This window comes from Clupea harengus, chromosome 10, assembly GCF_900700415.2.
Source record: "Clupea harengus chromosome 10, Ch_v2.0.2, whole genome shotgun sequence".
NCBI lineage: Eukaryota > Metazoa > Chordata > Actinopteri > Clupeiformes > Clupeidae > Clupea > Clupea harengus.
Window position 1 is genome coordinate 4488778 of NC_045161.1, and position 24621 is coordinate 4513398.

General features: G+C 42.5%; 1 protein-coding gene and 1 long non-coding RNA gene across 3 annotated transcripts in view; both read right to left on the bottom strand.

Moving 5' to 3' along the window:
• LOC116222128 overlaps positions 1-24621 on the bottom strand; it is a 96741-nt gene that overhangs the window by 1956 nt on the left and 70164 nt on the right. For both annotated transcript variants that reach the window (XR_004164480.2, XR_004164481.2), the window contains 2 exons: positions 19816-19932; positions 1579-1662 (listed from right to left, as the gene is read on the bottom strand). This is a non-coding gene — a long non-coding RNA (uncharacterized LOC116222128). The remainder of the gene's footprint in view (positions 1-1578; positions 1663-19815; positions 19933-24621) is intronic.
• On the bottom strand, positions 20403-23235 carry sox2 (SRY-box transcription factor 2). The gene has a single exon (XM_012842196.3). The coding sequence runs from the start codon at positions 22164-22166 to the stop codon at positions 21231-21233; it is 936 nt and encodes a 311-aa protein (XP_012697650.1). The 5' UTR covers positions 22167-23235; the 3' UTR covers positions 20403-21230.

Here is a 24621-nt window from a genome sequence, read left to right on the forward strand (position 1 = left end):
GTCTCTCTCTTCCTCTGTCCCTCATTCTGTTTCTCTCCTCCTCCCTTCTTCAGTGTTTCTCTCTCTCTCTCTCTCTCTCTCTCTCTCTCTCTCTCTCTCTCTCTTCTCCTCCTCCTCTAAAAATATGGAGACAACGCCTTGAGGCTTTGCAGTCACCATTGTGAGTGCTGCGAGGCTCTGTTTGGCCCCATTGTTCGGGGCTAATCAGCCGTGGCAAATGCGGAGGCCTCCAGCTCATTACATATTCCCTCTCGGCGAGGTGACCATGGGAAGGTCCTGCTGGCTGGCCCGGGCTGATAAATTACCTGCCCCTTGTGGACACCTTGGGAGCCCCTGTGCTGTCCCTGTCGGCTCCCTCCCTGAAGTTTGCGGGTTGGGGGGTGTAGCTCTTTTGATGGCAGACGACCCTGTCCGTTCTGCTCATCGCTCATACAGTACCCCCCCCCCCCCCCCCTAAACTACTCTCTCTCTCTCTCTCTCTCTCTCTCTCTCATTCTCTCTCTCTTTCTCTCTCTCACACACACACAAACATATACACACACTCACACACAGCCGTAAACACGAAACAACTCCCTGAACACCAGGCAACCCCTACCCCCACCTGTGTTTCAGTAAACAGGCGTGAATGAAAGCCTGTTCACCTCTGTCCTGCCAGAAACACTACGCCAATCAGTGTTTACAAACACCGCCCGAGTTCCTCTCTCTTCAGTGGCACAAGTGGGGGGTGTGGGTTACACCAGCTACCACACAAACACTTCTCCTTTTCACACAAACACACACGCCACATCCATATTCTATGTAATACACTGTGCTGCATTTAGAGATTAGATTAGATTGACTTTTTTGACTCTGTATTTTTCAGGACACGTTTAGAGAGGCGGGAATGTTTTGCTCCTCAGCTTACTGTGCCGGAGGAACTGGAATGACTAGTGGAGTGGAACGGAGGGGAACTCCGACAGTGGGGCTCCTCTGTCGCTTGTCTCTCCCTCTCCCTCTCCCTCTCCCTCTCCCTCTCCCTCCCTCTCTCTCTCTCTCTCTCTCTTCTTCTGTCTCTTCTGTTCTCTCACTCGCCTCCCCCTGCTCTCTCTCCTCTCCCTCTCCCTCCCTCCCTCCCTTTCCCTCCCTTTCCCTCTCTCTCTCTCTTCTTCTGTCTCTTCTGTTCTCTCACTCGCCTCCCCCTGCTCTCTCTCCTCTCCCTCTCTCCTCTCCCTCTCTCTCTCTCTCCCTCTCTCCTCTCCCTCTCTCCCTCCCTCCCTTTCCCTCCCTTTCCCTCTCTCTCTCTCTTCTTCTGTCTCTTCTGTTCTCTCACTCGCCTCCCCCTGCTCTCTCTCCTCTCCCTCTCCCTCTCCCTCTCTCCTCTCCCTCTCCCTCTCCCTCTCTCTCTCCCTCTCTCCTCTCCCTCTCCCTCTCTCTCTCCCTCTCTGGCTGTGGTTCCCTGGGAAAATCTCTGGGTCTGCTTGGCCTGTGGAGGGCTGAGGGGTTCTGATGAGTGCTCGGGTCTGATTTGTTGGGTTGTGGGGGGGGGGGGGGGCTGGCGGTTTGTACGGGTTAATGTGACAATAATTAGAGTTGACTCACCCATCCCTGGTTATAATCCCCTGGATATACTGCACTCATACAGGTGTCCGCAAAATCCAATTATCACAGCCATGCTGGGGAAAACTGGGGGAAAGGAGAGATAGAGACAGACAGATGGAAAGAGAAAGAGAGAGAGAAAAAACGAGGAGAAGAGAGGGGAGTGAATTTGTGGTGAAAGTACAACTGTCATCACATTATGTCTTGTTAGCATCAAAAGAAAGGCCCATCCCGGATCACTGCTAAAGTTTTGCCAGAGTGTAAACTGGGCTAAATATGCTGTGTGGATGTGGGGTCAAGGGATTATAAATCCATAAAAGAGTTTACCTAGGGATCTCTGGTAGCCATTTCAGTGGCTTTTAATGACTTCTCCTACATCACCTCTGGTCAACAACATAAATACTACAGAAAGTTTCACCAAGTGCTTCCACAAAGACCTGCATGATGCATTCTCATATTGTCAGTATGATCTCAGTTGAGGTTCGCTTATGCATGATGGCACTGGCTATTCTCCCGACAGTTTGTTTAGACAGAAGCGGTACAGTGTTGTCAGTGCTGTGTGTGTTCATCTCCACACAGGCCTGGCTAAGTTTAAAAAAAAAATTAAAAAAAAGCAGTGAGTTGATTTGCAAGCATGTAATGTGCTTTCTTTCCTTCCCCCTGTTGCCGTTGGAGAAGGAGGAGTAGAGTGTGTGTGTGTGTGTGTGTGTGTGGGGGGGGGGGGGGGGGGGTTGGGGTTGCTGTGTTTCCTTCCCTGCAGGGTAACTGTGCCTCTCCCCCTGCAGTGACAAAGGCCTGTAGACAGGGCACCGCCTCCCCTGCCCCCTCCTTCCCAAAATCACCCCCCCCCCCCCTCCCCAAATACCCCCAAAGCCCCCGAAAGCCCCATGCTGGGTGCTGCAGGAGCCTCTCCACCTTCCTGCCCACCCCCCCTCACCTCCCCTCCCCTCCTCACCCCATCCTCCCCACCCCCCCTTCAAAAAAAACCTCCTCATCAAACTCTCTGTGTCACAAACATGTGGGCTAAAGTCCCGCCGTCCCCTTCACAGTGCAGCTGGGTGCACGACTGGAACAAATTCTGGGCAGATGGAGACAGTCCCACTTGTCCCGCTGCATTTCCTTGGATCAGTTCACCGTCTCTGGGACACCTGCGATGCCTGTGAGGCCGTCTCTACACCTGCGATGCCAATGTGGCAACACTGACCACCATGGCAAAACGAATTCTAAGACAATGATAGGATAAAATCACTATTAAAAAAAAAACGATTTGGATCTCTTGGACACACTTTTCCTGGTCTCTGCTTCCTGGTAGAGGTTTCCTCCCACATGAAAAGTTACAGGAAGTGATGCAAAGGATGACCAAGCTTGAGTGTTTTGGAGTTGTCTTGAGAGAACAGAGTTAGTCAACATTGATGTAACGATATAGTCAGGGCTTTGCCAGTCCATTTCCAAAATGACAGCTCATTCCAAAGCAAACACGGGTTTGATTAATCATCAGAATGTAGGAGGACATGTGGTCCCAAGAGGTATTTATCCTTAGAGAAATATGACATCCAGTAAAGTCTGCTTTTGTTCTAATTAGTCCACTCTAAACCGTCCTAAGTCGCCTTAGTAGAGGCAAATATCCTTGTGGGAGTTTTGTTTGAGTTCTGAGCCACTCACAAGCTGAACAAATACAAAAAATACATTTCTCTTTCATAGCTCAGATACCACGTATTGTTTTCCCCTCTTAAAATAGCATATACAAGACAATTGTGCCTTTTCTTTCAGAAATCAATATGTTTAAAACTGACTGACAGTACGTTTTTTCTTGTACTGTAAAAGATAATTACATATGAAATGATAAAAAAAATAAAAATAATCTTCTGATACGTGTCATACCATAGTCTCGTATTTGGTTTACTGTTTAGTCTTTCCTTTTCCTCTCTAGACTTCCTGCCATAGCATCGAGCTTCAACGTAAATGCACCTAAAGCAGCCCGTTGCCATGGAGGAATGTCATTGTTCCCGGGTCATTTCCAGTTCTGACAATGTGTCAATACTCCAGCCGTGAGAGGGCCAGGGAGAAGGACCTCCACAGATTGCCAAACAGCCGTCATAAGACAAAGCAGGAAATAGTTCACGGGGACACGACACATTCCACAAGGAGCAAGTGCAGCTCAACCCCCCCCCAACACACACACACACACACACACACACACACACACACCCCTGACACCCACCAGCCCGATCCTCCACCCGTCCCCACGATCAACCAGTCAGTTTGACTTCTGAATTGGGACACGGAGCCATCAAGGCAGTGGGCAACAATGACATGACAGTCAAGGGACTCGAACAAGAGCCAGGCCCCTGAGAAATGTCACCACCTGCGACCGTGAATTTACGTCACATTCCACTCCTGTCGAACATTCTGAACCTAAAAATGGCTCCTGGAATTCTGCCTATTCTGGCTTCTGCACGGACAGACAATGGGGTTTGTAGGCTGGAGGATTTGCATGATGTGTAGCCATGATGCCTTGTAACAGATCAGCATATGGGAGGAATGCAGAGGTTTGGCAGCATAGACAATGTGATGGGAAGGGCTGAACCCATCAAGGACCAATATGGTGGTTTTCACAGACTATGACCATGAACAGGGCGATCAGCAACGCAACAACAGGCCCCAGAGTGGTACTGTAACCTCCGCACTCTTCCAGCATCCTCTGGAGAACAGGAGCAACTCATTCTGTGTGATTCTACAGACTAAGAGAAAATAGCAACTATTTCAAGGTTGTTAAAGAACATCGCATTCAGCGCATCTGTAACTTTGGACTGCCCTAGCCAATATTGAGAGGACATGGCTGGTATTCATGGCACTTTTCTCTAGTGAGCTGCTGCAGATGTTAGCATAACTGTGTAAGAAAAGATGAAACATTTTTAAGTGTAACCTTCAGCTAACTTCTATAAAATTGTCAATATTGAAAAAAATCCGTCGCTTTTTCTCTACAATGAACTAAAACATCCCGATGTGATCTTTCTTTTTTTTCTCTCTCTCTCTCTCTCGACGCTGTATTTTTTCCCTCTCGATGTACTCAAAGAGAAACTCTTGTTTGCCCCCCAAAACAAACGTCTATTGGAATTTCAGAGCTGGCTTGTACAATCAGAGGATTTTCAACAGACAGACGGAGCCTGCGACAAAAGTAGCGAAGCTCTCAAAGAAAGAGTGGCTTTGTTGCCTGTCTCGGCGGCACAGCTGCCATTCGCTCCTCCAGCAGTTTATTACAGACTGCCCTTAATGAATGGCCACCGCTGTGCTACAGTAATGTCACAATTACACGACTTCTCTCCTTCCACACCGCAAGATCCCACTGATCAACTGTGAGGCATCGCCATCATAATTCTTCCCCCATCATAAAGAGCTCTTGGTTGTGTGTGTGTGTGTGTGTGTGGGGGGGGGGGGGGGGGGGCGATAGAGAGTGGTAGTTGTGGTGGGTGTATGGTCAAGCCCACAATGCACCGCCTTGAAGGTCCATCAATGCATTGCATCTAGTTTTGTTCTTGAACTAGTTTCGAGTTTGCGAACTTTAAGGTTGTCTGAAGAGGACTTCTGGAGAGGCATTCTGTACGTGAGTACGTGAGCACAAGGCAGGGGCCATTCGGAATGTTCAAGCCTCAGCTAAGGTTAAAGCTTTGCGATGTTGAGTGCACTGTGTTTGCTGTGTTCAGTGCACTTCATGTGATTGATTTTTGGTACATCTGAGCCACCCACCTAACATTCTTTCCATGGCCATACTCTCAAACACAACTTATATAACATCAAATATATTCCCAACACTTTCAAGGATAAAGTTGAGTGATTGTTCTGACACGAGTCTTCTTGCTGTCAGTAAAGAACTTGCAAATTAATTTCCTCACTAACTCAACAGAAAGTAGCGAAGATTTACGAGCAAATGTCTTATTCGACTAGCATTATACCACTATAGCTTACAAGTGTACTGAGTTACATTCAGTATCCTATATGAAATGCAACCAGTCTCATACTTCCATGTCTCTTTTCAACAGCCACAAAAGCTGACTTTATGGGGATTTATGACTTGTTCCTGGAGGTGCTGTGTGTCTTGGATAGCATATTAACGGTAACCACTCTCGCTGTGCTGGAACTCTCCATGTGTAATCCTGATTTGCAAGGAAAAACACGAAAGGTTTTCGCATGTCACAGCCGCAGTATTAAACAAACAAAGGTGTGCTTCTACTTTGAATGGCCCTCTAATTCTCTTACCGTTTCCAACCCAGGTATGAGTAATTAATAAGTGGCACGCAGACGTGTCACACACATGGTATCCAATTTCCAGCTGTGAAGTCTTATCACCTGTCTCCTTTAATGCTCAAATCCTGGATTGTAAATGTAAAACATTCACATTTCTAATTGTAGTATAACTGTAAAACTTCTATCTTCTATTAGTGCTAGCGATTTGAAACAAAGGCCACTGTGTACTACTGGGCCCACCTCAAGCCTTTAGCACACACATTATTCTATTAAGAACTTAATTAGCTCAAATGATGATGCATTGTTGAACGATACAGTTTTTCAGGCAAAGGCACACTCAGAAAAAAAAATGGGTGCATTTCATTTCAATCAACAAGCACACTAAAAAAAAACAATCGAACACATTTCTATTTGAGTAAAAACAAGTGTTGGGTGGTTAGGTGGGGAGCTGAAACAGCAGTGTGTGGCACTCTCAACACTCGGCTCTGGTGTGTTTGTCAGTCTGTGTGTGTGAAAGGAGGGCTGTGTTCAGCCCTGCCTGGGCCCCCGACAGGCAGCAAACACCACGGATTTGGGCTCCTCTTTTGTTGTCCTGCGTGCTGACATCACGCACTGCTGATGGCCCAAAATCCCCCATTCCCCAGCACCAGCACTTTTGAAACAAAACTGCCATGGTACTGATGAGTAATGCCAACTTGCCAAAAATACCTCATTAATCATCATCACACGAGCACTCTCACACACACACACACACACACACACACACAATGCTAAGAGCGCAAACATAACCCAACACACACAGACACAGACACAGACAGAGGTAATGACACACATGCACTCACACAGATGAACATAAACACAAGACACATGCTAGTGCATTCTAAAACTCAACATAAACAAAACACATAACAACCACTCACACAACCATATATATATATATATATATATATATATATATATATATATATATATGGCCTTCAGGGACAAAGTAGATTGCTTTCTGTGTGTTTGTTCCAGATTAAATGTTTAATGTCATTCAAGCAAAGGCCTCTTTATTGTTTCCAATGTAAAAAGCAGCATTTCAATATGTATTTCTGTATGTACTGATAAACCATTACAACTATTGCCACCCCTGTTGAGAATAACCACCAGCTAGTAAATGAGATCACAGTTGACAGGTAGATTGACAGATTGTGTTTACTTGTTTGTTTCCCCTTCCCTAAAAAAACAATAGAACAAACACTAAAATACTTTGCTGAGAGAGAGAGAGAGAGAGAATGAAAGAAGAGGGAAGTTATTTGTTGATAAAAGAGGAGTGGAGTTTGGAGAACTTTGAGTGGGTTTCTGTGGACGAAGCAGACTGAGCTGTAATCTGCCTGCCGAGAGCAGTGTTCACCTCCACACATTGCCTGGGGAAATATTTGCATAGGAGCGCAGTCACTAATCACCTTTGCCCCAGAGATGTGTTGACAGAGGAGAGGTTGAGAAATGCAGAATAGGTCAGCCAAATGGAGTTTATGTAAAACTCTGATGATGTGACCAGAGTATGAGACGGATCTATATCCATAGTTCGGGTGGACAAATATAACCACAACCTCCCACCCTCCCGACACATGCACACAGACACACACACACACACACACAAACTGCATTCACAAAATCTGACCAAAAAATAATTGAATCCTTAAAATAGTAGCCTCACATAGTTCCATAATGTATAAATGTAAATCTTGCCTATACCCCCCGCACAGGGAACACCCCATCAAGCAGGTCTGCCACACATACTGTAACTACAGCCTATTATGGTCCCACTTGATGACTGTGTGTTTTGGGCGCGTATTATCTGCGACTGGCAGTTGGTGTAATGGAGTGCGGTGAAGAGCATGTTCAGTGCGCTGCTCTCCCCTTTCCCCAGGGGGCTGTGACAGCAGAGGGTCGCTCGCAACCAGCTCTCAGGAGCAGCACGGAAACTGCACTCAAAACGCAATCAAACACAATCAGAGACAATCCACTGGAGCTGACACTCTGGGCTCTCTCTCTCTCACACACACACACACACACACACACACACACACACACACACACACACACACACACACACTCTCTCTCTCACACATACACACTCACACAAGCACACTCGCATTCACTCTCACTCTCACTCTCACACGCAGAAAATGCCCAGCATCAGCTTTTAAACACGAAACAAATGGGATCACTGTCAAACTGAAGAGACTGTGCTGGCCTTTGTTCCCCAACTCTCCCCACCACACACACACACACACACACACACTTACACTCACACACACACACACACACACACACACACTTACACTCACACACACACAGACACACACACACACACTTACACTCACACACACACAGACACACACACACACACACACACTTACACTCACGCACACACATACACACACACACAGACACACTTACACTCACACACGCACACACACAACCCTCAAGACTCGCAAAAACAAATTCAAAATCACGGAGGAAGTTGACATGCATTGCACAGGAATACAGGCACTTTGGCAGAGAGTACCTGAGCACCTGGCACCCGAGGCTCAAATCTCCCCTAACTTCTGTGTCATTTAGGGCGCCCTTCACTCTATTTTACAACCATCCCTTGGGCCCTCCAAGGACCTTCCAGTGGAGTCTATCCTTGTGCTGACACTGGTCTAAATGTCTCGCATTTAACAAGAGCCAAAAAAGACATTTCCTGCCGTCTGTTTCTAAAGGCTCCAAGTGAAAGCGAGAGGAGGGGAAGGGGACCTTGAAATGCCTTCCAGTGAATACACCACACACAAACTCAACTCATGTCAATGCATAGACCTGATCTACAGAGAACACTCAATGATTGCTACCTCGTGTTTGAATACAAATAATTGAAACATAGGTCTGAAGGTTACGTTTTTTAATGTTTTTTTTTCTTTTTGCCGTGTTTTGTAGACTGCCTGAATTATGCATAGACTACACACAAATACAAAGGCACAGTTCATTATCATTTATCATGTTTCAGTGATAACACATAACACACGGTCCAGAACTCTTTATTTTTGTGTTTGACCTCCATGTTTTTTGGATTGGATTCAATTTATTGTCATTGCACAGAGTACAGGTACAGAGGCAACGTCTACACATATCAACTTACCTATTTAAGTTATCACATTATAAACATATCATTTTAAAATGTCAGGTGTAAATGCTTTCCCTATGTATATGCATGCGGATGTCCAATGTTCTGATCCATCCCCAAGCCTCTCCTTGCACGTCAGACCACAAAGAGTTGCGGTTGTTTGTCTGCTTTGACTCCTGCCTCAATTAAAATGTGACACACAGAACGCATTCTCTCAGGGTCTCCACGTCTGTAGTCACCCTTTGTTGGACAGCCTAAGTCCTGATTAAACCTCCAGCATGTCAACAGGATGTCAGGACACATACTATAGAGGCACGAGACTTCTTCTAAAAACCAAGGTGGATTTCCCTGAGAATTTGTAGTAGAGTGAGCAGACTTCTCTAATATAATGTGATTGGATATTACCCAACATATTCTGTGCTCACTTGGTTCATATGATGCGCAATTTCAATGTGTAATCCATTTCTATGAACTTGTGGTTCAAGGATAAAACACAGCACTGGAATGGAGTGTATGCCCAAGTACCTTAGAATCACATATTAGTGCCTGCAGAAAACATTCAGGACTAAAATGCCTGAATACAAACAGTCACTACTGACCTGTGATCTGCCTGGAGACATCCTCCTGAGTCAGATTAGGTACTCACATCCTCTAGCTCATAGATGGCAGTCACATTCACCCTCTCTCCTCCTTGGCCATTGTAAAAAAAAAACTATTAAATAAGCCTTTAATGACCTCTTCTAGCATACACCCATCAGCGACCCCCATCTCCCCACCCCCACTTCTCAGTGCACTTGGGGGAAATCTGTCATTGCTAGCTAAATTCTCACCCAGGTTGTCAACCGTGCCTCCGCTAGACAGGGTCACAGAGTTAAAATCGATTTCACAGGCCACCTGGGGTGCCTAGGTCGCAAACTGACTCAAAAAATTTATATCAGACTTGCCTACCACCCAGGGCTAGTCCGGGGCTACCACTCACACACACACAAAAGTCCCAGGCCCAACAGAAGTTGGCACAGGCAGCGGCTGGAGTTGTTGACCCCGCAAGCTGACCTCTTCAAACTTCAACTGAATTGTTCTGGCAGTTACCACGGTGACAAGGCACTCTAAGCTTATCCTACTTACTCCCAAGAAGGGGAGCAGCAACCGCAATAATCTACTGAGCAATAACGCAAATGTTGCATCCATTTTCCCCTCTTTTGCTACCAACTGTAAAATGCCCTCTATTCACGCCATTAATACAAAAACCTAAATAAGATTAAAAAAACATTGAATCATAAAAAACGTATTTCTAAATAGGTATATTTTATTATATTATTAAATTGCCTATACTTACCACCAAGTTAAGAATAACTCAAAACTTTGTAATTTTTAATTGTCCATTATACATTTATAATTTATAATTTTCCCACTTTTCTAACTAGCCTTGAGATGTAGCCTATGTAGTTGTAATATAATATTTATCTGGAGACTTCGTGGGCCCCAGAATACAACAGGCAGCAGGAGGAAAGTCTGTACAGATAATGATCAAGCAAAAATAAATATTATAAATCTTGGTGCCATAACTGTCTTCAAATAGAACACTAGCGACACCTTCTTAGGAGCACTGTCAGTAGGCTTAGAGAGAGTGTCTTGAATATGACAACCATAACAGAAGATGACAAGTAATCAATAAAGGCACGTCTTGTGTTCATTTTCCCACCGATAAATACCAACACGATCAGCCTCGTTTGGGCAGCCAAACGACTAAGCTGCACGTTGCATCATCTGTCTTTTTTTACCTGAGGATGCACATTGTAGTTGCACGTGTGCAGATAGGACTTTTATCCCATAACATAAGGGATGAGTGGTCGCCCGTATTACAGCTGCAGGACAAATAAGCCCTTTTATGGCGCAAAAGCTCTACTCGAGTGCAAGTTTAAGCTATAGAGGCACTTGTCAAATGACGATGGACTGACATCATGATTGTTGGGTGGATGCGTGTGCCAAAAGGTGTTAATCGGTTTGATGTCCCATTCAGCAGTGCGCAAAATGCCATAAATGACCCACAGTGTCATATAATCAATACAAGAGGTCCAGCTGTCACGGATCTCTGTCGTTCCCTCAGGGAATGATAACTTGACTTGGCATCTTGCCAGCTTTGCTACTCTAGCACAGGCTATGAAACGTTTAGACCTAGATGTGAAGAAAAAAATTGCGGTGTCCACCACCATAATCACCGTTATGGTAATAAGGTTGGGGAGTGACAGTGTGTTCTCAGACTAAACAAACAGTATTGGCACTTTTGGAAGACAAAAGTAAGTAATTATCAACCAATAGTTAAAACACGCATTGCGAGTTAAAATTATACTGTCAAATAAAATAAAAAGACATCGACGACTGTCAGAAAACAGCTGAGTTGCAGTGGTAATATCGAGAATAGAAGTGTCATTAATTTATTTGTAATGGCGACGTAGATTCATTGTACGGTCTGTATGCTAATGAAAGGTTTAGCGCATAGACAGTTGAAATCTCATCCAGCGACTCGCCTCCCTTTTCTGAGGGAGATGTCATTTCGCTGTGGGGACACAATGACGAGCGCGGGAGTGGCGGGGCTCTGATCTCCACGATAGGGAGATAGCCACCTGATTAAAATGGTTCGCTTGTTCCCCTCAGTCACTCGATCGGCGTGTGAACTCCGCTTATTTACAATCAGATGCACTGACTGAGTGGCGCACAGAATGGCATAGTTTTAACCTGCTACGTCCGCCTACTCACATCACCAACTCTTTCACGACCCCCACCCCCCACTTCTACTACTACTTCAACTATTATTATTATTATATAATATAATAATAATAATAATAATAATGCTAATAATAAACTGCCATGCTACTAACGACTTATACGAATTATAAATAGGATACTAACTCATCTTCAACGCGTTGTTGCTGTTGTTTAAAGCCAGTGGGTTATTGGGTAGGTTACTGAAGGCGTTGTTGAACACACTTCTGAACTTTTAAAGAGCGTAATTTCTAAGCTCAGGCCTAAGTCTCTTGTCTTAATTTTTGCAAATCAAATGCTTGTCACTTGTGCTTATTTTCCGCGGCGATTCGTTTAGCTTGTGTTTGAAATGAACGAAATCCGGCACACAATGATCAACATGTGCATACATTATGAGAGGGGGGGGGGGGGGCTTAAAGGCGCTTAATACGGCGGTGTGATGCTTCCAAGGCTTTGCTCTCCTCAAACATGTGTCGCATTTGAACCAATGCTTTCCATCCCCAACAGGAGAACGCTTGAGTAGGTCTCTAGAGAAGGGAGTGAAAGAAATCCCTTTTTACATTCCAGCACAGTCTCTGATGGAGGGACAGGGGCCATTCAAAGACTGGAGACCCGCTGACCGCTCTTGAGTATTAATTAGTCTGATGCTTGGCGCAAATGTATGGAAGCCGCAGAAGTGACTTCCCCAGGTCTGGCTGTAGTGATAGAACCAAGGAGCAGTTGATGAATATAATTTACTGTTAGAGTGAAATCATGCGTGTAATTGACTATATTTAACACAAGCATTCTTGAATGATCAACGCTTAAGCCTGCACAGTCATTCAGGGGTTTTCTCTCTGTCATATTGTTAATCAGAATTTAGGTTGGAAAGGCATGCACCACAGGTGAAATGCTGTCCCATTTGCGGTATTCCTAAACGGTTAAAGACGACGACACAAGACATTTGTACAGGAGGTGTTCAATAACTTCCACATTATCGCAGAATGAACTGAGATTAGTCCGAGTGACGATTGTTTGAGCGTCTTATTCAGGTTCAGACTCACTAGGGTGTTTAATACACAATTTCGCGCATTTGTTTGGGGGTTTCCTGTACAACCGTATGACTTTATCACTCTTTAAATAATGGCAAACCTATTTGTATTATTGCAAACAATACAATATATATTACATCCCATGCTGTGTTGAGAGCTTATTTTGACAAATTAGTTGGTTTGTCAACAAACCCACGCGTTCGGCGAGTAGCCCTTAAACTTCCATTCAGAGGAGTAGGGGCTCGCCCAGAGAAATATAAAGAGCCGTTGTGGGGCCCATTCAGAGTCCAGACAAACTTTTCTAAACCCTTTATTCTAAAAGCACACAAAAGACAGTCGCATTTAACAGAGGGGCGCAACAAGCTGCTGCCTGTCTGCAACGCAGTGATGATAAATATTCCCCCAGTATATAATCTGAATCCACAGCTTCTTGTTTGATAACAATGCTAACTTCAGTTGCCATACACTTGCCAGTTATATCAGCAAGGTCTCATTTGACACAATTCCCACCAATTGTTCGGACGTTTGATACAACCTCCAAACAATTAATAATGGTTGGCTAATAGTTCTAATTTTGGCATTTACATGTCTTGCTAAATAGGGCAACCCAGATGCTTATAACGCCATTAATCAACATTGATGGTATGTACAAGCGAAGCCTGAAATTGGGAGGAATGGGGAGAACAAAGAGATCTGCTGTTGGGGAGCTCTGCGCGTAGCTGTCTAGAAAGGGTTGCCTAATGACAGCCCCTAATAGCCAAAGCGATTGCTGGGAAACGGAGAAAGAAAGTTCCCAGCCCGTATGCTGATGATTTCCCCATGCAAATCTGTGTCATACACATCATCCTTAAAATGCCCATTGCCCAATTAACAATGTGGGGATGTCTAATAACGGCACGATTGCTGTTATGAGGCAAACAATACTATATTTCAAAAAGATTGTGTAAACCTTTTACACTTTTTACTCAATAACTATTTTAATTAACCACTCTTATTGTGTTCAGTGCTGCGATTCAACTTTCTTCATAACAGATGTCCCATACAAGTGAAACTTTGGGAACTTCTAGCCTTGTCAGAGTTGTCTGAATGTCATTGCAGAAAAGAGTGAAAGCACGCTGTGGTTTTCCCTTGAGCATGGGCCAACAGACAAAAACACAGTATACCAGTTTCTAATGCAGTCCAAGGCAGACTTTTAAAGAAACGGACCAATCCGTGTTTGTTGTCTTCATATTTGAATTGCGAGGTGTAATATACACCAGCGCAGCATCACTTTCTCTGGATTTCCGGGAACGGTGTTACTTTTCAACGAGTGTTTCCCAAACTATCTCTTCCCCGAAGAGAAACTTTCCTACGTATATCTTAAGAGGCTGAATCCATGTTTCTGACATCGATCATTCACGTATGTTTGAGCATGCGTAAAATGAGTGTGATGGACATCAGATTGGAAATGCATCAGATTGGAGCCCAGGTTATTATAGACAGAACATCAACAGGAAATACTGTGCAAATCCGAATAAAAAAGTTCCCAGGCCGGCTGTAGGCTAGATGTTATTGATAGATTTGTATTCACAAGAGATTACAAATTAACGGCTAATGAATTCATACCAATGTTTTTTATTTTTATTTAATGAGCAAAAATGTAATGCAACACATTTCTTACATGGCAGTCCGTGCATACGTCCAGACAATGACAAAACGTGTTTTACATCTGAAAACTCCATGAAGGTATAGCTAAGAGTGATCCAGACCAACCTTACTGAAATATGTTTTACAGAAGATATACTGAGCTGAGAAGGTTCCTGTTAACACGTCGAAACGTTAATGTACAGCTTACAGTAAAACTTACGAATGACGTAGAGTTAAGAAGACCCTGCACAGATGAACTACCGTCTCTTTTGGAGTAGACAACATCATGTTTGCTCTTTATTACTTTTGGATATCATTTGCGCAAACATATATTATAACCTATATTAGGAACGGACCACAATCATTAGGATTTTGTTTTGTTTTGTTTTGTTTGGGCTTTATACAACCAAATTAAATCATGTTACAAAACAAAAGCTAGCTGGCCACACCACTGAGGCGTATAAAAAATTCACAGGCTACTTAAAAATGAAAGGATGATTAACTCGAACAGGCCCAAATGTTCTACAGAAATAATGGGTTTCCATTTCGGTTGGCAGGCCGGACAAAGGCTTTACTTCAAACTTTGCATCCGTGCAGCACAACGACGTTTGTCTGGAAGTACCCCCCACCCCTCCTTCCCAATCCCCATCTCCCCTCTACACACACCCGTGCAGCCCCCACCCCTGTACTCCCCTCTCCGTTTAGCTCCCAGGCTATGCCACTGGTCCATTAAAAGCGAGCTTGATCTGCATCGCTCTGAACACCCCTGCTGACTGAACCGCTGCATCAAAGCATATATTGTTCCAAGCATGGGGTGGACTCTGTGGAAACGCAGAAACACTTGTGCCTCCACTATTGTCGCGTATGGATAACCTTGTTGCAGCACAACAGATGCGCAAATAAGGACAATGCGAGCCACACTAACTTCGAGACGCGCTGAACCCATGGCTCAGCGCAATCAGCAGGTAAAAATACAGAAGTTTCACTTTCTGCTGATATAGTTGAAACCAGCAGCCTTCGAGTTCCATCACCAAGTTTGGCTTTTCTAAAAAAAAATCTGCCTGTCCATAAGGTGTGTTTCAAAGTAGAGGAGGAATTAAAGAAAAACACTGCAAGGGAAAGAAAGAAATATGACAACATTTCCATCTGACAGTAAAGGTTAACTATATTCAAAAACAGAGTTTATCACAGCAAGATGTGTACTGCAGATTACAAGTAAATATAACACGACACAAGTACATCCGGTCAATATGTGTCCCTCCGAAGAATGTATTTCATCAGTCATCTGATCCAGATTTCAAGTCCTCGCTGCTCACCCTCAGTGGCCAGCTCCTAAAATCTCCACAATTAGATCTGCATTGTTCCCTCCGAACAACACTGCCTAGAAAGAAAAGGTCTTCACTGTCGGAGCCAATCCAGCGAAGCGTTTGACGTTATTAAATAAGAAAGAGATGGTGATTTACATTGTTGTTCGGAAAAGGGGCCAATTATCCGCTGTTACAGCGCTATTAAGAGCGTATTAACTCGAATTAGTAATAAGACAATGTGTATATGTAAGTTCAAGATGACACCCAACAGCACAGGTTGATCTATTTTCATCCATGATAAATATTGCTAACACCTTAACAGACTTAAAATAGAGCTATGGCAATACGTGGGAGATGAGAAGAGTCCTCATTTAAAAAAAAATGATGACACCTTCACAAGGGTGTCTCCAAGACATTATTTGGTCTTCTGCTTTCTTAATTTAATTTATGAGTGGACACGAAAGGTGTACGTAAACTACACTTGACAACGTTACAGGGGCTTCATAATAAATTTGGACTGTCTCAGAGATTCTTTCCAACTAGTGCTACTTCACAGACTGGCCTAATTAAACGGATAATCGAAAAAAACATCAGTATTTCCATACACACGTTGAGAAGTTGAATTGCATAAACAAGCAAAAAATGAAGTTCACACTGAATGAATTACTTCAACATTTCATCAAATGCCACGGACAAGACAACATAGTCGTTCGGGGAAGGGGCGTCGACAGCTGTATCGGTATGCTTGTGGTAGCATACATTTGCATAGCTTGTATTATATGACCACCACACAGTGGTGTCCGTTCCTACATGGTTCGTACATACCAGAATGAAAATAGATTACCTCCAGGCCCGTTAATCAAGACTGAAAAGATTACGCAGTACAATGCTAAAGGTACCAAAAGCACACATAAATCACATAAAACATTTACCATTGCAGCGAAATATGGTGTGCCATTTGTGTCACAGTTTTACGTTAGCCACTGTCAACGTCAGCTTAAAAAAATGAAAACAATGAAAGAAGTTTTTTTAATGATCCTAATTGATGACAAATGTTTAAATGGCAACCACAAACATAAAAGTATGAGTGTTTGGTTTTTTTTCTTTAGGGTGGGGAGTGTACATTAACACCATTGCAGGGCAAATGATAGCCATAGGCTGTGATTATAGAGGCACAAAAATGAACTCGCCTAAGTCCTGCAGCGGAGTAGTGTGAGAGGCGCAGAGCTGATGCCATGCTGGCTGACAGTGTGTGGTCTATTGAAGAGAATGCGCATTTTGGCTGAGCCGGAGAGAACCCCCATCCCCCCAGCTTCCCTGCACCTGCACTGGATCAGGGAGCGACTGCCATTCACTCCACGAGAGACTGTTAAAATAGACGACATCTCTGACAGTTTTCAATTCAATGCATGGCACAACGCTGCGTTCCCCTCCCAGCCGCCACAGATCAAACCCCCCCCCCCCCCCCCCCCCCCCCAACAAAAATGAGTGGAAATGGGGGTTGGATGACAGTGCGGGAAGAAAGTCACTAGTTCACTAGTTTCCAAAGTTCTTCCAAGTAAACACAATCACTCAGTATACATTAAATAGGGCTATCTCTTAAAAAAACACGAGACCAAGCTAATGGTATTGGTATTAACCTGACAACCCAATGACATTTTTTAGTCTCCGTCAAAACTCTGAAATTCATCAGTGTGCCCAATTATAATTCTCAGGGTTAAAAACAAAAGGCTATGTCAAAGTACACGTTAATACAATTCTACAATGCCTTGTCAAACCCTCCATGGTGGTCAACCACGTAGGGCGATACTACCATTTCTGGTAAGAAAGGGTATCATGAGCAAATCATATTTACTTGACAAAAGATGTATATGACGTCATCGTTCCTTATACTCGTACTGTATGACTGGTCCCTCCAGAAAAACATGAAAAGAGTAATTGTTGGTTTAGCCATGGCTGCTCACCTAGAAAGCCCACTAGCACAAAAGAAAAAAAAACAAAGAGGCCACTCTCACACCTTAATAAATAAGCACGTGGAATATCACAAGAAATATGTTGCCACTTCTTAATTTTTAAATATAAACCCATTCAAGTTCTTTCTCAGACATTTTAAATGTAGCCAAGGACACTGTGATACGAAGAACTCTAACTTTAACGGTCTTTGACTTGGTTTTAAATTATGACATTTATGTGATGCAATATCTGGGTTTTATTGGTAAACTAATTTTCATTAACGGTACGATTTTTTAAGAGCATCGGTACATTTCAGGAATATACAGCACTTATAGCCTACCACCTGTTGCTGTTCAAATATCTTTTAAAATCGCCGCATCGGAAGGTGAACTAACAACATGTCGTTTCCCCCTATCATGCCAACGCCACATATTGCACAAAATGATTTGACATTTGGTAAAATTATTGATTTGTCCTCGATACATTAATTAAGATTGGGCTATTAAACGCACGATGAACTGTGAAATATGGTAGGCCTAAAGCGCTCCTTTTCCAGCAGTTGAAAAAAATCTGTAACTGAAAACTATGTTTCTTGTCATCTCATGGTGACCAGTTTCTTGCCTGCATTTAACAACACAAACAGCGCTCTATCTATTTTACACCAGCTCTTCCTATACCCCAGTGATGCCTCCATAGCCCTTGTTCAATAAACCTGCTCGTGTAAGTATTAGTTGTTGTCCCAAAGATAATCACGATTCATTTCAATATTGTCACTTAATCTAATCTGTCGTGTAAATAGGGGACAGTGTTCCACTTATGTTTTTCACTAATAATTCAATCTGAGAAAGAATGCACACTACGCGTAATGTGATGTCAAGAGAAAGCGCGTCCCTTTACCATAGAGTAAACTTCACGGTTTATCTTCTGTCAAATAATATAAGAGGAAACAGACTTTAAAATGAGTTTACCTAACACGTCCAACCATTACAACCAATCCTACTGGTTGTATAATTCATTGAACCACTGCTCCCTGACCCTTTGAAAGTCCGGTAGGGACACGTTTGTCGGAATAATACTTTAGAATGAGACCTCGTCAAATATTCATTTAGCGGTTAATGTGAGCTCCGTTCCCTTGAGACTCGCTGTAATAGAAGCTTCAGAGCTTTGGCAAGCAAGAGTGCTAATCTACCTCCGCAGTTTAGCAAAATATTTTAACACCCTCCAGATTTCAAACACTTCTATTTCCACCGAATATGGGCACATAATAATCTTATCTTGATGCTAATTTAGAGCAAGCCACACTGGGGCATGAGTGCAAACATGTAGGCTATCCTAGTTCTAGCAGAAAGCAGAAGTGAAACATTGAATAAAAAAGTTCTGTGTCCCGAGACATTGGAGTGTATAGTGTTAAAACCATCAACGGCGAACACAAAACAGTATTTAAATAGGATACATTCACATTGGTGTGAAATACAACAGCCCATGAAAATCACAAGGGCATACTAAATGCAGATCTTAGTGCGGTTTGCCTGCCATATTCTGCTCTACTTTCCCCTATTAATATTATAAAGTTACGTTACTTTAAATAATTGCACTAGAAACAACAACAACAACAACATTACAGACCTTAACTGCTTCATAACAACTTTTAAAGATTTAATCAGAGCGTAATTTGTTTATTAAATGTAACTTTATATTGCCACGACGCATTATTTTTATAAGTATCAATCCATCGCCTAGGTTTCAATGATGTACATTTATATTGTGTATTGTCTGTAAAAAAAAATCAATACATCGTCCGTAAACTATAGTCTTAATTAAGTAATTAACAGATGGCGGAATGTCCGCTTACTGACAGGTGCCAATCATTTTAAGGCATTCGCTGATGCTGTAAAAACAAAACAAGCACTTTGTATTTCATGCAGCTTAGCCTTTAATAATGGCTACTTAGCTCTTCTAATATATTGAAAATATAAACTCTAGATCATGCAAAGGCCTACAATAGACGCATGAGGAACAAGTGGTCAGAAGTAGGCTAATGAAAATATTTTGACGTGGACTTGCTTTAGCCTGTGGTCTAATGCTGATTGTAATTTCGATCCAAGATGGTAGTTTAAAACGTCTTCTAAAGAATTATCAGCAGATATAAAAAATGAGCGACTACCTTGATGTGAATCTTCAACATTATGGGCGTTTTATCTTCCCTCTCAGACTAGGATAACATGGAACAACCTTTTGCATGGTGGCTTCCTCGAAATCCGCAGACAAAGGCGTGTATGCACTAAAAAAACAGAGATGTACATAATTTCAGTACAATCTATACTTCAATACAACGTATTCAAGTTATTAAATGTGACCACACATCACATGCATTCAGTAAGTCACCCATTCACTCAGTCACACTTCTTGAATGTATATTGAGAATATTCCAGTACTTACTTGAGGACAAACGAATGTTCACGGTGAAAAATGTAGGCTACCTCTGATTCTCACTTGGTTAAAACATTAAAACAATGTGTGTATTATGGTTAGAGTAATAAGCGCACTTTTCAAATATCACCTGATAAACGACAAGGTAAACCAACACATGTAGTTATCAAAACGTAATTCCAGTGTAAGATCAGCTGTAACCTATTTGACATGATAGATAATTATTTGAAATAAGGCAATGCCGCAATGACAAAAACTAATTTGTCAATGATAACAAACAAATTGAGCTGAATGACAAATAAAATCAAAACTCGAGAACAATTTCAAATATCCAAATTTCAAAAATTTATTCATTTCAAACTGCATATTGAAAAAACTCAGCTGAAATTGTAACTGTTATAATGATGTTATTAGTTCAAATATATACATGGAGTGTTGGCAACTGCGGACAGGCCACATTTTAAAATACAACTACGGAAATGAAGATTTAAAATAAAACTTAAAATGTCACAGTAAATATACAGAAAATTTACAAACCATGAGAAAAACAATGAACACAAAACTTCATATCTCTAACAGATGGAGAGTGGGAGACAAAATATAAATTAACAATAATGTTTTAACCTGTGAGAAAGCTTTTTTTCCTTTTCTCTCATTTGAACTAAATTAAAATGGTTTAGTACTATTTACCTTCAAAGAGAAACATTACCTGCTTTTACATATTTTCTGTCCTTCCAGTGTTTGCAGAGTGAGTTTGGAGTATACTGAACTCAGTGTCAATCCTGAACCTATTATTTATTTACCCATTCATTCATTTAGAGGAACTGACGTTCATAAAAATTTAACTTCTTGTAGTTTACAAACATTACATCTGATTGTTATGTTTCTTTGATAAATACTGTACAAAACATGATTGCAATAATAAAACATTTGATTGACTCCCCTTTTCTACTTTCAAAAATCTCATACACCTGAAAAAAAAAAAACTTTTGTGGAGATCCTACCGTTCCTCTAGAGCTTTTCTTTTAAATAGAAAGAAAAAAAGTTTCGTGTTCTTTCCTTGAGTTCTATACAACTTTCCCTCCCCCCAAAAAAATTCTGTACAAAAATAAGTCCAGAGTTGTCCAGTTTTCTGCTATAAAAGTTCATTTACATGTGTGATAATGGGAGCGTGCCATTAATCGTTGTGCCGGGCACAGGTGCGCTCTGATAATGTTGGGACATGTGAAGTCTGCTTTGAGCAGTTTGCTCAGGAACTTCAGCGCCCGGTAAGTACATACTAATCATGTCCCGTAAGTCCCCAGTTTGGCAAGGGGCACCCCTTGAGTGTGAGGAAGAGGTGACAACCGGTGGACTCGAACTGGACTCGGACTTGACCATCGAGCCGAGAGTCATTCCAGGGGTGGTCTGCTGCGAATAGGACATGCTATACGTGGGCGACCCGTTCATGTATGTCTGAGAACCTGTCATAGAATTGTACTGGAGCGCGCTCATATCATAACGGTGCATGGGCTGCATTTGTGCTGTGTTGTGCGCGTTTAGACCGGGGTGCTGCCCGTAGCCAAGCTGTTCCTGCATCATACCATAGCCTCCGTTTGTCCATCCGTTCATATGTGCATAACTGTCCATCCTCTGGTTAACCCCGCCGCCCAGGCCACCCCCGACACCCACCCCAGCGCCCATGCCATTGCCGCCCGGTGCAAGAAGCCCACCTGGAAGAGTGTACTTGTCCTTCTTCATCAGGGTCTTGGTTTTCCGCCGGGGTCTGTATTTATAATCCGGATGTTCCTTCATGTGGAGAGCACGGAGACGCTTGGCTTCGTCAATAAAAGGTCGCTTTTCACTCTCGGAAAGAAGTTTCCATTCGGCCCCGAGTCTTTTGCTTATTTCCGAATTGTGCATTTTGGGGTTCTCCTGCGCCATTTTTCTTCGCTGTCCCCTGGACCACACCATGAAGGCATTCATGGGTCTCTTGACTCGGTCCGGGCTGTTTTTCTGGTTGTTTCCAGAAGTGTTAGTATTCCCCGTACCCCCAGTTGATTGGGGTGCAGGGGGTTTGAGTTCGGTTTCCATCATATTATACATTGCAACGGTTTTCAGAAGCTTGCCTCACCAGTGCGAAAGAAAGTCCAATCCAGAGGTTTTCTGTGGGTCCCTTGCCGGTTTCAGTAACTTTACTGAAGTAGCAAACGTCTCTCTTCCTTCAGCCAGTTGGTCCTGTTGTGACCACAAACTTCTTTCTTAGTCTTTAAAGAATCAACAAACCACGTCTGCCTCTCCGCCAGAGCCTTGACAACTCCTGATACTTTTTGAACAAGTTAATAGACAACCATTCATGTACGGGCTGTCAGAGAATAAATGCTACCCACCTGACCAATCACAAGCGATGTTCCCTCAGCCAGGATTATTTAGCATAAAGGGGCGGGGTTACTTGCGGTCAGCAGTAGCAGAGGCAGAGACTGTATCAACCAATAGATGCCATAAATTTATCATAGTAAGTAGCAAACTGAAAGCACTTAGGAAGGCACACCAAAAGTAGCAAGCTTTTTTTAAGTAAATGATAAAGTTAGTAACTTTATAACTCGAATTGTTTATTTACAAATGATGGTAAGCTTTGGTAGTTTAGCACCATTGGAAGCCAAATGGACACAGTGTAAAACCGTGTATTATCATTACGCATTAGTCGTTGCATTTATACCACTAAATCTGCGTGTAAGGTATTATTCTTGCAACATAAAAAACTCCCTTGAATCGGAGAGGACCCCCAACTTACACACCACGAGCGAGATAGCAAGTAAAAATGCAGACTGAAATACGATGGCAGAAAGAAGAAAGAAAAAAAAAACAGAAAACACATACAGGCAAAATAACCCCCTAAATACTTTTGTACTTTAAAGTCAATTCTGAGCTATTTCTTCTGCCACATTAGTAGACTTACAGTCCAACCAAAACTTCTTAAGTTACACAATTTGTATGCGAAACAACACAACCACTACCATCAACAACAACAACTGATGTCACAGGCCCCAGAATCTATTATAGTGGTAGGGTGTTTTGGAGTGGTAGTTAAATATTTCTCGTGTGTCAAATGTGATCGACGGACGTTGAATGACAGTAGAAAGCAGAGACATGTCCATCACAAATGACTAGTTTGTTTAACGTGTTGTCAGTACATCAGGCAGAACAAAAGGAGGGCATATTCCCTTCTATTCTGTTAGAAAAAGCTTTGTTGCTAAAATGCTCTTGGTCACAAAAGTGAGAAGACGAGAAAAGCCAAAAGACACTTAGAGGCATGTAAGCAAGGTGAATATTCAAAAATTTCAAGATACTCAGATACAGTACTAAAGTCACTGACTTTATCAAACTAATTTGTGATTTAAAAATTCGAGTGATGCTAAGCATATTTACCAGTGGTACGCCATCCATACTCGAACAAACTCAAAAGTGGTAGTTCAGTGAAAAATCCCAAAACACGTGCATTCGTATCAATAATAAACCCTTATTCGCAGTTACGCCAAAAAACCCAGTTGTGTTTTAAAGTCGCCCTCTTCCGGTGAATTTAGGTACTACCACTCTCTGTGCGCTACAGTATTCACATATCAAAAGTCCTTGGGCCACAGAGGAAATTATATGTTGAAGGATGTCTGTATCTTGCGTCTTGCAACATCAGTCCCTTCCAAACAAACAAAACTCTAGAGTGGTAGCCTACAGTATAATGGGCAGACATAGGTAATACAAGGTCTTATAAACACAACTAGAAAGAAATAAAGACTTCTTGGGATAACTGAGTATACGGGGAAGTTTACAGTCTGATCTTTTGCGTGAATGCAGTCTAACAAGACAGATATTCTGTAAATTAGAACCTAGGCTATCGAAGTTGTTCCGTAAACAACAATTAAGATCAATTTAGACTAATAATTGCCTACATTTATTAGATTGTATTTACGACCATACCTAATTGCACTAGAAATGACAAAGCAGAGAACTATTAAAATGCTAGTTTAAAATACCTCATATTTATCTGCATTTGAGTGCGTTTCCCGCTAACCTTAATCTACTTGTTCTATGACGAGAAACCGCAGGGTAGACACGTCCTGGAGAGTGTCCACGTATTTCTTAACATTGTTAAATCGCAGACTGGTGTTCAGTCTTGCCGACCGGTAGGCCTACCACGAGCGAGGCTGATTTGACCATATTTTTTACATTAAATAACATATGAAGATGATAGAGTTGGGAGAATTGCCCAATTTAGGCATAAACCACAATATCAAAGGATGACCCACATCACTTAAAATTAGTTGGCTGCAAATTCAGAATGGCCCGCACAGGCCCTAAAGTCCACAAAATGAAACTACAAACGATCACAAACATGTTCATATGCTGCACACATTTGTTACTAAATAGGCCTAGTACCTAAATATTTTATGTGACAGTTACTTGAGCAGTGGACCGATTTTACACATTTTAGGGGGGCCTAAATTACCTGACCCTGAGATGGTTGGATGGTTTTTATACCTACATTATGGACATTATCTCCATA